This window comes from Drosophila erecta, unplaced genomic scaffold, assembly GCF_003286155.1.
Source record: "Drosophila erecta strain 14021-0224.00,06,07 unplaced genomic scaffold, DereRS2 tig00000021-arrow-pilon, whole genome shotgun sequence".
NCBI classification, from domain to species: domain Eukaryota; kingdom Metazoa; phylum Arthropoda; class Insecta; order Diptera; family Drosophilidae; genus Drosophila; species Drosophila erecta.
In genome coordinates, this window is record NW_020825198.1 from 23,889,162 (window position 1) to 23,906,872 (window position 17,711).

Sequence of the window (17,711 nt, forward strand, 5' to 3'; positions counted from 1 at the left end):
TTTTTTCTAAACGTGTGTTTTCCATTTGAGCTTCGCTTCGAGTGTCATTCCGCGGTATTTAACCTCTTTACTCCATTTATAAACACTGGAAATTATTTATTTTCCTATAGGTAAAGTTTACATGAACAGATTTGGCTTTGTGCAATCAATTACGCGATTTATAGTACACTGCAGTTAATTCCTCAATCGTTTTACCCGTTTCCAAAATGGGAGTTTCATTAGCAAATGTGACTAATATGGTACCGGGGTATATCACGAGTATAAGGTGAGTATATATTACCAGCCCTAGGACGCCGCTATGACTTGTTGGTGGTTTTCCTGGTTTTAGTACAATTATGACTTATGCCATATTTCACTGGGTACATATTCCAATCTTAGCGCGTGTAACGGCGCCTGAAGCGTTTTGACCCATATATAAATATTTGGCCTGAAAGTCTGCACTTTAAATAGTTCGTTGCCAATTATTGCACTTAGGCTGCAGCTGCATCGGAGCAACCGATAATGAGCAGCTGTAACAGAGTCGCACTCCAAGACTCAGCTTTGGAACCACGGCCATCTTCACCGGCCTGAGATCAAATTCCGGTCTCATTCTTTTCTTGGAAAATTCCGAAGCGACTACACGCGTTTTAATCGAGTGCGGGTTCAATATAACTTAACATAACATCAGCGACTTTTCTCAATTTCTAATAAGTTGGCGAAAGGCAAGGTAGGCCACAAAATGCCCATAGTTTTCTGTTGTAATTCTGTTGTATCTTTGTTTCGCGACCGTTCGAATAGGAAGTGTCCAGAGGAGCACCCCTTTCAGACCAGCGGACAAGACGGCAGAGCGCCCCCTCCGCCATTGCTGAGGAATCAACGGACTACGTGTTCCAGAAGCAGCAGCGCCGGACCCCATCGCCGATTGGGATTTTTCCCCCCGTCCAGCGGAGCACCCCTATCGCAGGGCAGCGGGCACCAGCAACACCATCGCCTAGAAAGGCGCAGCAACTAGCTCGGCAGCTAAGGAAGCAGAGCTAAGCCTCTCCGTCCGGCGGAGCACCTACTACGGCCAGCGGAGCATCGAGGGAATTTAATCTCAAAGTGTTGCCAGAAGAATAAAAAGGAGTAAATAGTACGAATGTAGTCCTTCAGTGTTCTCAGTGCAGTCGGCATAACCGTAAAGGTAGCCAAAAGTCAGATTTAAGTCCCATACTCGTGTCCGAACCCAGGCTGTTAGATTTGGATTTGTAAAATGTGGGTTTTTCGGCCCCATACAGTGATCCCTCGATAATAGAGACGAACAGTTATTAGAAGCGAGCCACACATTATTTTTATAAGCGGTCACGAGTTCCCTAATTTCGGCGAGAGCCATGCTGCCAATGCTTGTGTTTGTTAATTACACTGCGAGAAAGAATTTTGAAATTCATTAATTTGAATTACAAATCGAATTATTATTAACTGGAAAAAAAGAGAATCATTGAAATGAAATGAAATGAAATGGATTGGAATTGAACAAAACAAAAAAATTCGTAAATTAAATTAATTTTGTAAATTTAAAAGTTTTGGAAGTTAAAAAATTATATCATAGAAATGATTTAGCCGTCTCGTTAAAATTTTATTAATAATTAAGCAGTCGTGAACTAATGGCTTTAAGTTTTAGAGAAAGGTTTGAATGATTTAGCTGGCTACATGTTGTGAACCCTATTTGTTTAAATTAACCACCCATGGCGATCTTAAGTCGCATTCGTTTACAGCCATCGCTCGGGAGATCGATCTTTCGTCGCTGGAAAAATTATTTCACTGTGAGTAATAACAAACAAAGAATATAATTATTGGCTAGTATTTTGCCAAACACTTTAATTTTAACAAAAGTCACTTTGCCAATTAAACGCTAAAATAAATTGATAATTAAAATCAAGATGAATTTAGTTAAAACTACTTAAAACCGAACCAAATAAAACCGACTTCTCTTCGTTAAAAAAATAAATATTTTTGAATATAAAAATTAAACTAAATCTAGTTAGAAAACCAAGTACACGATGAACACTGAAATAAAAGCTTAGGGAATTTATAAAGAAAGTAAATTTAATGAAGATTTAGTCATGCCCACCGAAATTAAAATATTAATGTAAACTATTAATTAACCTAAGAGACACACAATTAATTATTATTTTGTATCTTTTGCTTTATATTCGGCTTATTATTGGTGATCTAAATCCTACTCTTAGGCATTGCCTAATCCAACCCATTTTGTACACATGCAGAGGTTTGTGATATTAGGAAGAAAAATTTATTATGCTATTAGACTTAATTATTATTTTTAAAATAGTATAGTATCGAAATCATGGAGTAATTATTTTTTGTTTGAACTCGGCAGATGGTTCAGCAGTCGTAAGGGGTATCAGAAGGGATCACCCGAGTGAGACTCGAAGATGGTGATCATAGGTTGGGCGGGTCTCCGATGACGTAATAACACCTACGTCTCATTACCAAATTTCCCTCCTTTTTTCTTTCTCTAACCGCTTTAACCGTCTCTTTTGGGATTTGTTTACATTTCTCTACCCGATTTGCGATATCTTTTCGTATGCCGTCGTAGCACGCTCAATTCTTGATTGATAAATAATAAGCAAATGCCAGATCAGACTGAGCAAGACCTCCACCCCCAAACGTCGACGAGCTAGAGCTGGACCCTATAGCGTGCCCCGCAAAGTCAGATCATGGTCGAAACAGTGCTTTACAAACGTTGAACGTTACACGCGGCATGTATAAGAACGAGTAATTTAAGTAAGGCTTTTCATGGATCTCTCTTGACTTGTTTTAGTTTAGGGAACCTAGCACTTTCTACTAATCCTACCCATTATTATTCTCTTTGGCGTTAAATGCTTATCCTCATTTGCCCAATCGTCTTGATTTTTTTCTGATTGGTGGCGCCTAAGCTTTCTAAGACCATTAACAGCTTTCCAAAGCAAGTAATTGGATTCTTTTCCCGATGTCAAGTTTTCTAAAATATGTTTTTTAAATGCATTGATTTTTTAAACGATTGATAGCCTTTTAACTGATTGCACTGATTACATAATGCTGAAGAGCACGAGGTTTTTGCCACATTTTTCGTGCTTTTCGTTTCTGCTGAACCATTTCTCTGATTTTCGGCAGAATTAACAGAGGTTTTGGTTTGGTAAGGACTATTATTCCCAGCTGCATCCTGTATGTGGAAAACTGTGGAAATAGATCGGCTATTTTTAAAAAATAACGAGGAAGGGAAGAGGTTGTTCTGCACTTAGTGTTAACGAAGCTAAAAAGCGGATCCTATGCGCACTGGAACTTACAACTGGAATAGTTCTTGGAAAACTGAGTACAATTTAAACGAACACTTAAATATTTAGAAAAGATAGACTAAACCGGTAAATTTAAATTTTTAATAAAGTCTGGACTTCACAACTCAACTCTTTATTAAACCAATGAGGTTCATTGGAGATAAACGGATAGTACATTGGAACATAATAGCTAAAAAAATTATTTAGTTATATTATACCTCCTCTGACGTGGGGATTGACCTAAACGCAATTAAGACTCCACCTCCCCGCCTGTAATAAACTTCAAGTTTAGTATCTTTGGCTTTAACCAAGTCCTTGTAAACATATGGGATGCATAGGAAAGGCTTTCAGTACACAATTTAGTTAGCATGCTACACAAGCCTCTTTCCTTTTCATAGGATATAGTGAGACTAGATGCTAGTTTTTAAAAGAGAAAGAAGTAGAAGAAAAGGCAGTGGTTTTTTCTCTTTCACCACCTAACTATTCGGCCAAAAATCACCAGAACATTTGGTCGAAAACAGCTTATTAGGGACAGTTATCTTCAAAGATGACATAAGCATAGCGTAAGAAAAGTTAAATTTTTCCACTTTTATGCTATCGGCTTTTGTTTTGTCTTGTATATAAGACAATACATCAGATGATTTTTGATCAGCGGAAAACCGAGCAAATAAAAATTTGTTTCATTAGTATAACCATCGTGAGGGGTTTAGGCACTGCAGATTGTGTTTCTGATTGAGTAACCAGTGCAGCGAATCGACGGACACAGTTCCCTGATTCCCTTATTATTTGTTTACATACATATACGTGTATTTTCGTTTCTTCGTAAAATGGTTGACGTAAGTATATTAGCCATTTAAAAGACATAATTTTTAGCCTCTTCCAGGCAATGCAATTTCGCTGATTAATATGAAATGTTTAGTAATTAATATTTTTATAAATAAAGTTAGATTTTCAGCGTCGAGAATCTGCCTTGTAAATGCAATTACGATAAAATAATAGGTGAACACATTTTCAAAGAGGATGCTGACTCGAAAGTGGAGTAGTTAAAAAATTATGATATAACATTTGACGGACAAGCTTGGCAAAAAGGGATCGTATTGTGCGGCTTGCGACGATCCATTTGACATACGGACGTGTGAACGGGAGGAAACGTGGACAAAAAATTGCCGTTTTACATCGTTTTACGATGTGTACGTACGAATCTAATTATTTTTCAGGCCACGACCTAAATTCGGCAAGCTTATACTGGCAGGCTGGTGCCTGAACATCGGATGACTCTTTTATTTTTAACGCGTACAATCTCGCCACAAATGCTTGTATGCGTAGTTTCGCATTTCTTGTCACATATCCTAACCATTCGATTAAAGCGTTCTGTAATGCTTCTGGGTACTCGATTCATTATTGTAAAAGTTTCAAAACCCTAACTCCAGCAAATCGATTTCGAGAAGCAAAAATACTCACTCTTTGCATTAATTACCTTATTACCATTAATTTTCATCACCTGAAACAGTATAACTCCGGGAAAACTTTCCGGCAAGTCTGGGAAACTTGGCCGCGTCTTCATCACAAGAAGAATCCCATCTTATAAAAAAGCTTGCCTCTGACTCACTTTATTATGCCGTAGTACCAAAGACACTAGAATAATAAGATGCGTAACGGCCATACATTGGTTTTGCACTATGCAGCCACTTTTTTGGTGGCGGCAATAATTGCTCTCTCCCCGCTTGCATAAAATTGAGAGTATAATAATGTAAAAATATAATATAATTCACTTGCTTGTGTGAGTGAAAACAGTAAGCAAAAAAGTGTGCATGTGTGCGCAGTTGTGCTAGAAGTCGATTTCGGTCCGAAATCAATTTTGATTCAAGAACCGAATTTGATTATTGTTTTGGTCAATTTCGTTTTAATATGATCTAAAAAATATATATAAAAAATATAAAATATATAATATATTCAATAAAATATGGACATTTTATTAAAAAGATATTTTAATATTTTTTTTTGTGGATATTTTAAAAAAGTAGCAAACGATGAGCTCTATCTATTTGTCACCTTTAAGCAAACGGATTAAGAGGAACTAAAAGAAGAAACAATAAATTTGACGCCCTTTTTATCCACCCAAAATTGCGAGGTTTTTAAAAATATCAAATTAGAATATAACAAAAACATTCAACAAAATAATATTTGCATTTTAAATACTGAAAATTGGTAATTTACATTAGTTTGGATTTTTTTTTTTAATTGTGTGCTAATATTTTGTTCAAATAAATAGAAAACTTTATATGCAACCTGTTTATTGCAAAATTGAATTCTTGAGGCAGGAACAGCGCGCCTAAGAATCCCTAACTTCAAGTACATTTTGCACGTCGCGAGCTGAAAACTCTAACGTCATATTTTCTAGTATAAAGTAATCTTTGAAATTAATTATGTACATTTATAGTTTTATATTATGATTTATAGCCTGGAGCCAGCACAAAAAAATCGTGTTCAAAAAAATCGTATGGCGTTACGCATCTTATTATTCTAGTGTCTTTGGTAGTACCCTCCTTATTGTCTTGGACGTCTGTTGTTCTTTTCGCACAGCGTTATAGTACAGATGCTATACTCGACTCTGGCTTCGAACTATGCCGTATAGCACGCCAAAGTCTAAGTCATCCGCTTAATGGGTTCTCAGTAAATGCGATCTCGAACGTGTGTATACTTACTACTATTATTATATACAATAATTCCAAATGTTGGCCCATTAAACATTGAAATTTTAAATGTAATTAAATATCTTAAGCTCGTGGATCCAGATTTCCATCTTCCGCAAGGAGTAGACTTATTGATTTGCGCCAGTTTCATTTACGAACTGCTTTGCGCCTCTAATTCTCTATATTGGCAACAAGCAAGAGCGTCACGAGTTTTCAAACAAAACCAAATATACATATATACACATATACGTATACCAAAAGAGCGTCTCGATTATTTTCATGTATATGTAGTCACTGGCATAGAATTCCATTGCTCCAAAAGATTGGGGCGTGCATTAAGGCTCCTATGAAAGCCTACGTTGCGTTTTCATTTGCTTCGCAATGAAGGCGAAGCTCATTTAGAGCTGATCAAGGACCTGTCTACAGTTGCTTCAGGCACGGTCACATTCAAAAGCTCAATGAGGAGGCCACTAAGACTTACTTTTCTCAGCAACAGCCACACTAAATCATTGTTGGATATTGGCTGCAGTAAAGTGGGTCGATCGTAATTTTAATCTTTCTGTGGGTCCTTCGGTTGTCTTTTGATGAGCTGAGAGCCCTCCTTCGCCACAGTCTCGATGTCCTATTTCCTGCATATTTCATCGTTTATCGAGCTAGAAGTTCAGTTCAGATTTCCTCTTTACCGCTGTTGAGCTAATAAGCTATTTTATTAGCTAATTTCTTACAGAATAAAAATACCATTTTTATTCAGCGATTTCGGACGAATAGGTTTATTTGTATTGTTAGATCGAGAGTCTGCATCGATGCGGCTGCATAACTTAAGTGGTAGTGCGACAGAGACGAATTTAAATAAGTAAAGATAATCGCACTGCTGATGTAAATATAAATTATGTCTCCAGTGTTGACAATAAACAAAAACATGAATTTAGTAACTGCTGACAGCTGAGAAAGTCGATAACCGGTTTTTATATGGGTGAATAAGAATCTAAGCTCGCCTCTCTCTCTTTCTTTTACTCTCTTGTACTCATGCGATTCCACTTATTTGCTCAGCAATATAGCCTGCTCATCGTCACCTAATAAATAAGCTTATTAGGTCAGCCACGTAATTTTAAGTACTGTAATTTGCTACAATTAGTATAGGGATAATAAATAGTCTATTGATAGCTCGGTTCAGGATTTTTAAACTATTTCATATTTCAAATTTTTGTCCTATTTCATAAATTTTCATCAAGCAGATTAAATAATATTGAAAAAAAGGAAGCATGGCGACTATTTTATCAAAGGTACATTGGGATCGTAAATGTAGTATCCTATAAACTGCGCGCCTCACGAATACTAGGGAATATCATCCTAAGAATGTACTTTGACATCGGCTGGCCAAGTAGGGAAACAAAGAACAATTGCACGTTTGCCGTGCAACACCAGAAGAACTTGAATAACTTCTAGCGTAATTGAGACTACAGCATTCATTCAAAAGCGCTATTTTATCTCTCTTATATCTACAGAAGGGTGTTGTTAGGACTTGAAAACTCCGCAAAAATACAGAAGGAGGGCTTGCCCGATGCCAGTTACGGAACGATTCAAAGCGTAGTAACGGCATTGTGAAACGGAAAGTTTGGAGAAACGGAATCCGTAGAGAGTTTGGAGCAATTGAATCTGTAGAAAGAGCGTTTGGGGGAAAAGAGTTTGGAAAGAGAGAATATGGAGAGCGAGAGTGAGACGGCACGAACTAGAGCGGGACAGCAGTAGAACAGTAAGCCTCGGCGTGCCAGGTTAAAGGAAGCGACGATAATAAGCTGGTCCTTGGACCAGGCAAATCGACAGATTCTCGAAATGGACTGAGTTAGTACACTTGCGAAGAACCACGGAGTTTCGAATGTGGTGTTCAAGTGGTGATATGGGGAAATCAGCAGTTTATGGTACAATAGAGGCCGAACCGCTAGTGAAGACCATGAAAGTACAGTTCGCTGGGCAAAACCAGAGGAATTGGAAAGAAAAATGGCCGAAATCATGCTGGCGGTAAATTCCAGTGTGTCAGAAACCATTGGCTACTCACCGAAATTTTTGACACAAGGCCGCGAGCCAAGGCTACAGAACACGCTATACGACAAAGAGACGCTAGGTACACGAAGGTAGACGGAGTCTCCGGTAGGAAAAGCCGAGAAGATGGAGAATTTCGAAAAAGTACGATGAAACCTGGATAAAGTTTCCCAAGACCAGGCAAGGCATTAGAATCTGCAAAGAAGGCAATGGAAGCCAAGGATTGATGATGTGGCTTGGGCCAAAGAGCACCCTTTTGTCGAAAGCGGCCGAGGGATTTTGCTGCCAAGCTAGCGTCGAGGCTCGATGGGCCGTACCAGATTGTGAATTTCGTATAGCCAGTGATCGGTTAGATCCGCCACTGGAAAGACGGAAAGGAATGCGCGGTACACATCAGCGATCTGAAGCATCAGGGTCCGGTGGAAGATGATACCAAGAACGGGGATGCGAATCCGATGGGGGAGTAAAACCAACAGGGCTCCTCCATTGGAGAAACGGAATCCGCAGAGAGTTTGGAGAAACGGAATCTGTTTGGAGGAAAAGAGTTTGGAAAGAGAGAATATGGAGATCGAGAGTGAGACGCCACGATCTAGAGCGGGACAGCGGTAGAACAGAAAGCGTACCACGGTACCAAGCTGGACTTTAGACCAGGCAAACGGTAAAACAGTAAACTTTTATCCGGGAAACTGGAGACATCAAAGAATATCGGATGAGAATAAAGGAGGCCTTTATAAGCACGTCGAGCGCTAGAAGCGGGACGCGAAGTAACGAAATCAGCAAGGAAGCTACAGCCGTAAAAGTCAGCAAGGGGCAAGATCGCTACGTCCTGACTTTCGGGATAAGACAAATCTCCGACCCAGGTAGCTGAGATCCATAAAGACAAAACACAGCTAAGTTGAGACGCCGTGTTCCCCGACTATCAGATACCCGTTACTCAGTTAGTGAAAATTTTAAAATTTTCTGGAATTTCGAATATGAAATTCCCCAAGAAATTAGGGAAAAAAATAAAAAAAAAATGAAAATAAATAAGTTCGGCCATGGCAGTTCTGGGCGGCTTGTGAGCGTAAGTGTGGGCGTGGCGAAATTCGAAAATGAAGTTGCGCTGCTTCTATGTCTTTTTTAAGCTGCATGGTTAATCTCATCTTTTTAGCTTTTATAGCTCCTGAGATCAAGACGTTCATACGGACAGACGGACATAGCCAGTTCGACTCGGTTATTAATTCTGATCAGGAATATATTTACTTTATATCATCGGAAAGGCTTCCTTCTGCCTGTTACATACTTATCAACGAATACGATTCTACTTTTTAATAAATCCAAAAACAATACGTACGAGCGCAAACAACAAAAACTAGAGTATTACCCTAGTATTACTATACGAGTAGCGGGTATATGCAGCACGAATGTATCTTTATATGAACCAATACGATTCTTAAATCTATAGAAACCCATTAACAAAAACAGGAATTTCAATTTATAAGTTGGTTTCACTCATAATATTAATTGTTATAATTTGAAGCATGGACAATTCCATAATATTAACTTATAGGGACATAACAAAGAAAAAAAGTTTTTGTTAAATTCAACAAAGATGTTGAATCTTCTCATGGAGAGCGAGTGACGTATATGGAAATACAACAAACAAGAACCTGTATATGCCGAGATACCCATGCTTTGTCAATAACAAAGTCCGAAGCCAATTATAAAAGTTAATTAAATCATTTTCCTTAGGTGAAAAAAATCATTCTAATGCTGTCGATCGACGGTATTTACCGTATTTACCGTCTTTACTGTCTTTACGCCTTTACCGTCGACAGCAGACATAAGCAATTATTAAACTTTTAAACAAGGGTACCAGCCTGTGATGTTCAAAAACAAATGTATCTAATTTTTTGCATTTTATACGTATTAAAGCGCTTACCAAATGGATAGAGTTATACGTTCTAATACAATAGAAGGGAAGACAGGAGCATTGTTTGACGAAATGGTGTTGAGCCCTTCTGGCTACTTTTATTAGAGTACATATGTATATTAGTCGTACTTACTTCATCGGCTACGCCTTGCGCATTAATTTGCAGTTCTTCTAGCTCAGTTTTTGGGACCTGAGGAGGGGCCACTTCTTCGGATGGATCCGCCGGCATTCTAAAAATAAAAATGATTACCACAAATAATTAAATTAATTTAGGGCACAGATTTTCTTACAACCTGTACAACAGCTTTTAGTTTTGTGTTTACTTTTTATTACGATTTAGGCATCAAATAGTATTATTTGTGGCTTAAATAAATGATATTAACAATAATAACACAAAAGCTAAAACACAATGCAAATTAATTGGATATTTATTTATTTATATCTAAAACGCGAAGAAATGCATTGTACGGGTGTCAAGAAATAGCTCTATTTTAGTAGAAAAGATCCTAGATCCTAAAGAATAGAATAACGGAGCAACTCAAATCGCTAATGAAGAATCATATCGGAATAAAAATAAAAAAAGCTTCTGCTCGCGGGACATATTCTGATCATAGATTTCAATCTGTGTGAAAGTGTTCGATATAATAAACTTTAGTTATATTTAAAACTAATATAATCACTAAAATGCGCACATTAGTGCCGCACATTCGCTTTGTGTATGCAATTGTTAGTACCAATATTCCATGCCAGGAATTTTCCTCGCGAATGTTCGAAAAAACAAAATATAATTTTACAGGTTTTTATCGAAGTTTCGAACACAGAATTCAACACGGACCTCTGCCGCTCGAACTTCATTGTTGTTGTATTTTTCGAAGAACTTCAGAGCAGTAGCCGAATATAAGATAGATAATAATAATAATAGTAGGGGAGAATATCAGAGTCAAGTGAAGAAAGCACTGAATAGACCTCTGAATACCCTTTAGAAAATTTGTAGAAGTTTTATATATTTTTAAGTTTTTATTTATATTTGTTGATTTAATGATTTAACATTTTGTAAACGGTCGCTATAGACAACGCTAATGAATCCGAGTTAAATTATTTGTCCAATGTAATTATAATTACTAGGAATCTTTGTGATCGGAAATACCCTGGTACGCGCCTATCAGAATTTTCGTTTTCGTTTCCCTTCTTACCATTCCCTTTGCATATGCATTCGATTGGCACGAGTCGAGTACAGTGCTTTTTTGCAAAGTTATTTAAAGTTCATTATATACATCACTTAAATAAATGGTTTGGAATTAAAAAATTTGTAAATTAGCATAGCCAATTGTGTTCCGAACTAGTTGACTTTGTGATTGATATGTATATTTGTAATTTTGCAGATATATTATTTAAATATTTTTCTTTACAGATAGCATAAGTTCGTCGGAAGGCCAGCAGCCCTCGGAGAAGGCCTGGCCCACGCAGTTACATGCGTCAATAACGCAAACAAAAAAAAAAAATCGTTATCAATTAACAAAAAAAATAAAAGAATTGTATACTGTGTATTGCAATTCTTCAAATATCAGATAAACGTTTCTCATCTATATGAGTATACTTTTTTCAAAATTTAATAAAATTTCAATATAAATAAGAAAGAAGAAAAAGCTTGCGTTGGCAATTTATAAAATTATAAAACTAGGAAAAGAACACTTTAAATTTTTATTTCCTCTGTAATATATTCTATTAATTTTTCCAACTGGTTCTATTGGAACTAGAAGATATAGTCATATGATTTCGATTACATTAAAGTAGAAATTACAAGGTGCGTTCCAAAGTAAACAGGACTTTTGGAATCTAGCTATTAGAATCTTTTGGAATGTTTTTGTCATCGGTGCGAAAATATGTAAGCTTCAAACAAAGAGCCAACATTAAATTTTGTTTTAAAATTGGAAAAACTTGTACAGAAACGTTTTAATTGATGAAACAAGTTTATAGTAATGATTGCTTATACCGAATCAACGTGCTCGAGTGGTTTTAACGTTTTCAAAGTGGTAAGGCGAATGACGCTGAACATGTGGGCCTACCAAAAACCCTTGATCACCTAAAATTCCATAGACACTGTGCGTGAATACATAAAAAATCAGCCGAAATCATCATTGAAATTCATAGAAATAGAATTAGAATTGAAACATCGATTTATCGCATTTTGACCGAACCTTTGGGCTAACAAAAGGTGTGCACGGTTTGTTACGCACAAATTGACTGCCGATCAAAAATTTCTCCGAATTCAACATTCGAAGGACATCATTAAAGAGGCACTTCCTTTACAAGATTGTGACTGGTCACGAAACGTGGTGTTTTCAATATGATCCCGAAGCGAAACGCCAGAGTGCTGAATGGAACGCGCCGGACAAGCCGAAACCCAAAAATCGCGCCTGGAGAAGTCAAAAGTGAAGACAATGCTGATTTGTTCTTATGATTCCAAGGGTATTTTCCACAAAGAATTTGTTCAACCCGGCCAAAACGTTAACACGGAATTCTACCTTGGAGTTTTGAAGCGTTTTGTGCACCGTATTCAAAGTTTTCGGCCGGTAAATCGCGAAGATGAAAGTTGGCGTTTGTTGCACGATAATGCGCCGTCTCATCGATTGACGCTTGTGGCCGATTATTTGACTAAAAATCACTTTTCAACAATCAACCACTCCCCTTATTTACCTGATATGGCAGCGTGCAACTTCTACCTTTTCGGAAAAATGCATTTGCCGTTGAAAGGAAAGCGGCTTGCAGACGTGGAGGCCATTCAAAAGGGCAACGAGCTAAAACACTCGTTCGACTTGCTTTTGGACCGCGAAGGACCGTTAAAGCAGACTATTTTGAATAAAATTAATTGATTTTGCCGATAAAACCATTTGTTTACTCTTTTTTTTAAAGTCCTGTTTACTTTGCAACGCACCTTGTATTTGTCATAAAAAAATCAAAACCAATTATATTTAAATTAGCTAGTAATTTTCGGACTGTGTCTATTGCAGTATTTATATTACATCATTATATCATAAATTACATCTTAGATTTTCTATACAAAAAATTCTATGTCCACTTCAGGTATTTGAAAGTAGTTTTAAAGTTACTGCAGAATTAATATGTAATTTTGGTTATTGTACGAAATTACCAATATAAATTACTGGTGTAATTAAATACGGCATGGCACTGAACGATTACGATTTAGTGCCAATAAGGAACTGGCCGACCGAGAGGACTGGACTGATTGCAGAATTCAAACTCCAAACTACAAATTAGACCGTCAACTGCTTATTTCAAAATTACATTTAGAAGGTAACCAGGCAAAGTAAAATATCCGAAATACAACCAGCCCATACAAAATAATCAAAATTGCCAAACAACGCACGTCATAACATAATCTTGACCAGGCCAATGACCAATAAATAATTATCTCTATGAATGTCGATTATTTTAGTTGTTTTTATGGCTTTAATTGGCATCGATACGCATATGCATATTGCATATCTGCATATCTGTGCATATTTATGTGCATAGGAACTACATAATTGCACAACTGAGATAACGCCCAAAACGTCAACATGTTTGGAAATTGTCTTCATATTTTGAAATTTTCTTATAAGTAAATTAGTAAAATTAGTAAATTAGTAATTAGTAAATTTCAATCGATTTGGCAAAAAAAAACTTTATACAGGCTTCGGCTTAAAACTTTCCCGCCCACGCTTTTGAAAAACTTTTCGATTTTTTTTATTATATTATACAAAAACATGTTGGCCTTCTAAGCGACCACAAGCTGCTCAGAACTGTCACACCCACACTTTTTTTTTTAATTGCATTTTTGTATGCTAATTTCTATCGGCTTGCCAAAAAAGTGTTTAATTTCCTACTAGTTGAGTCGAACTCGTCATGTCTGTCTGTCCGTACGTATCAACGTCGAGATGCCAGGAACTATAAAAGCTTGAAAGATAAACTTTTTGCCACGCCCACTGTAACGCCCCCAAACCGCCCAAAACTCTTACGCCCACACTTTTAAACAATTTATTTATTTTTTTTTAAATTTTTTTATTATTTCTACTCTTTACCGTTTGCACTTCCAGTAGCTGAGTAACGGGTATCTGATAGTCGGGGGCTTTTATTTAATTAAAATTTAATTAAAAATTATATTTATGTAGTTATATTTTATTTCTCTTGTCTGTTTTTTTTCTTAACCAGGATTAAGACAATCAAAATATACCCCACTGCTACTGATACGAAAATTTATACAGACCTATTGTAGTTAAATTAAAATTCCTTAATTGCCTCAGAGTTTCCACTCGAAAAAGAGTTATACAAGAACGTGTTCTAGAATAATTTCTCTTCCGACTGCGTAGCTGCTCTAATCATAGCTTAAATTTATTGGAAGTCTTTTAGACACCTAGTTTGATACGCTATAATCCTTGAAGTGATCTCTAATACTTATTTCTCTTGGATATAATCGTAAGCAACAGTCCTATAGACAAAATTTCATGATTGATATACTTGTACATAAGCATAGAAATAACCAAAGGTTTTTAAAAAAAAATTCTGTACAAGACCAGCTTTTCTTTTAAACATTCAAAAATACCATACATTTTTAAATTGATACTAGTGTTTGCCTTGTCATATTCTATCAATTTCCAATCACCACTACGTGACAACATTTTGAAATAAACACGGACTTCGTCTATATCTCTGAAATTTAAACTTACTAGCCTTTATAGTTTCTGAGATCGACGCGTTCGTACGGAGAGACGACAATGGCCATATCGACTCGGTATATTGAACCTGATCAAGTTATATACATTAGAAGTCGGAAAAGCTTCGTTCTATCTGTTACATACTTTTCAACGAATCTATTATACCCCTTACTCTATGAGAACCTATATTTATTCAAGCACGTTTTAGGACAAGATTGCTTTTCGTTTAAAGTGCAACAACTTTAAAACTTTTTGTTTCATTGTAAGCTTGTTATTCCCGTTAAATATAAATATATTCTTTTTATTTCGAAAGATTCCAAGATTATAAAAAAAATAAATAATTTGAGCACACCTAATTTTGGACAACTAGTTTTGACAAGCTTAGTTTAATGCCATGCCGTTTTCAGTCAGTGTTTTACATTGCTATGTACACAAAATAAATATAAGCATTTCCTTTTGGTAGTACCTGACTTCTTAAATAGCTGTTAGAAAAATAGAAATAAATTGTTCTTCCGTATCTTTTGATATAGAAATACACACAACTGTATAAATATTAAACACCAAATTGAAACTAAATCAGGTGGTTTAGCTGTGGTTTTTAAAGCACTTGCGCGCGCAGGGTTTATACGAATGTTTCAGTGTATGAATTATATTGTTTCCACCACGATAGAACGCTATAGTCCAGTTCCTCCACTGATATATGATTGTCGAGGTACTGACTATAGCGTTCGCTTTTTCAAGCGTGTGGGCGTGAAAGTTTTGGGCGGTTTGTGGGCTTTATAGTGGGCGTGGCTAAAAGTTTTTAGGCAATAAGGAATATTTCCTAATTTTTTTTATATACAAGACTAATACAAAAAAGAAAATACATAAAAACATGTTTCAAAAGTGTGGGTGTGACAGCTTTGGGCGGTTTGTGGGCGTAGACCTTAACAAATTATATAAAATAATGAAAAAATATCACATTTTGTGGGCATAAGAGTTTTTGGCGGTTTGTGGGCGTGGCCAAAAGTTTTTTGGCGAAAAAAATTGGAAATTTACAAGATATATTGAAAAATTAAATATCACATTTTTCAAAATTGTGGGCGTGACAGTTTTGGGCGGCTTGTGGGCGTGGCAAAAAAATATTTGTCAAATCTGTAAAAACTTACAAAATATATAAAAAAATGAAAAATATCACAACATTGTTTAAAATTGTGGCCGTGACAGTTTTGTCAAGAGAAATAATAAAATGAGAAGAAACCAAAACATTTTTCGAAAAGTTAGAGTGAGCGTGGTCAGCGTTGGCATATCGATAGAAGTAGACAAAACAAATAATAAAATGAAAAACGAAAATCAGAAAAATTTTTCCAACTTGAAGTGGGCGTGGTCAAATATTTTAAGCTCATCTACAGAAATTAGCAACAATAAAAAATTAAAAAAAATATATATATGTGTCAAACGCGTGACCGGGTCAGTTCCACTATGAGAAATTTTGCCATTTTTTCTAGCCAAAATGAATAAATCCAAAATGGAGAGAGATATTAATGCATTTATACCAAAAGCGTGTGGCACCGTCCCTAATATTTTTTTTATAGTTTATAACTCATGCTCAAACGCCCACAAACCGCCTAAAACTGTATCTCCCATACTTTCGAAAAATGTTGTGATATTTTTTCCATTTTTTTATATATTTTGTAAATTTCTATAGATTTGCCAAAATACTTTTTGACACGCCCACTCTAACTGCCATGAATCGCCAAAAACTTTCAAGCCCTCGACTATAGCATTCTATCTTGTTTTTATAGTCTTGTAAATTTCTATCGAATTGCCCTAAATCGTTTTGCCACGCCCAATAAAACGCCCATAAACCACCCAAAACTGTCATGCCCACACTTTTGAAACAATTTTTTTCATTTCCTGACAGTTTTGTGCGATTTGTGGCGCTAGAGTGGGCGTGGAAAAAAGTATTTTGGCAAATCTATAGAAATTTATAAGATATAATATATAAAAAGTGAAAAATTACAGTTTTGGTCGGTTTGTGAGCGTAGAAGTGGGCGTGGCACAAATTGGTTTCCCTAGCTGCAACTTGATAGCATGGCTACGATTGAGCTATGATTTGCATTTTATCATGCTCCCCGCCATATTCCTAATCCTCTCCAAACTTGGATAATTGGATTCCATTTAACCAATCCAGGCCATTTATGAATAATCCCTGAGCGAACCGGGATTAGGTCAAACGGCCAGACCGCCCAACAGAATTCCCAAAGGGGGGCGCCCCCATCGATAAGGCCCATCAACGACTCCCACCGCAAAGGAATATGTAATCTTTATGAATAATATTTCAACATTCTTTAATATTCCGAAAATATCGCTTCAGATATCGCATCCTTCTTGAGAAACCTTAACGATACAAAAGATACAAGACGATACAAAATTAACGAATGCAATGTTAAATTATTTGCTATTGAGTAGGAGTCATCCCAAAATAAAAATGGGAGGAAAAGATTATGAGATTTTGGTGCTTTGGTTCGAGTTCGAGAAAGTATTAAATCGTCGATATCAGCATTTATCAGCTGAAAAATCGGCAAAGCAGAAGCAAACAAAATATTGTGTTCCTCCTTTGAAGCAAGCCTCAGCAAACTTGTAGCAGATCATTTACAACAGAGCTGCAGCCCGTTTGGACGTCGAGATTGTTAAGTCTGCTTCCTTATGTCTGAATAGTCTGCGAAAAGAACATACTGTTTCAAATGCAAAGGCAAAAAGTGACGAGCCTGTGACCGCTCACACCACATTCTTCTACATGGATACACAGTTTTTCCTCATTTTACCCAAGATCAGCCTTCTACGTCTCATGTTATGCATGCCACGTATCAACTTACTTGGTATTGGCGAGTCAAATTCTCAACTCAAGAAAAAGGTACACACAGTGGTGAAGTCGAGAATAAATGGTAGTGAATTCTCTTTCAATTTTTGGTTACTCTCCGGTTACTATACTGATCAATCGGTAAACGCTAGTGATTTGGAGATCCAGAAGAACCATTAACATTAACAGACCACTTTTTCTACAAGACACAAATAA

General features: G+C 36.5%; 1 protein-coding gene across 1 annotated transcript in view; it reads right to left on the reverse strand.

Annotated features, from left to right (window-relative positions):
* LOC6544436 (synaptosomal-associated protein 25) overlaps positions 1–15,264 on the reverse strand; it is an 83,672-nt gene extending 68,408 nt beyond the window's left edge. The window contains exons 1-2 of the mRNA XM_001973770.3: positions 15,120–15,264; positions 10,072–10,168 (exon numbers count right to left, since the gene is read on the reverse strand). Coding sequence (XP_001973806.1) covers positions 10,072–10,167 — 96 coding nt within the window. The 5' untranslated portion in view covers position 10,168; positions 15,120–15,264. The remainder of the gene's footprint in view (positions 1–10,071; positions 10,169–15,119) is intronic.
* Positions 15,265–17,711: the final 2,447 nt, after the last annotated feature.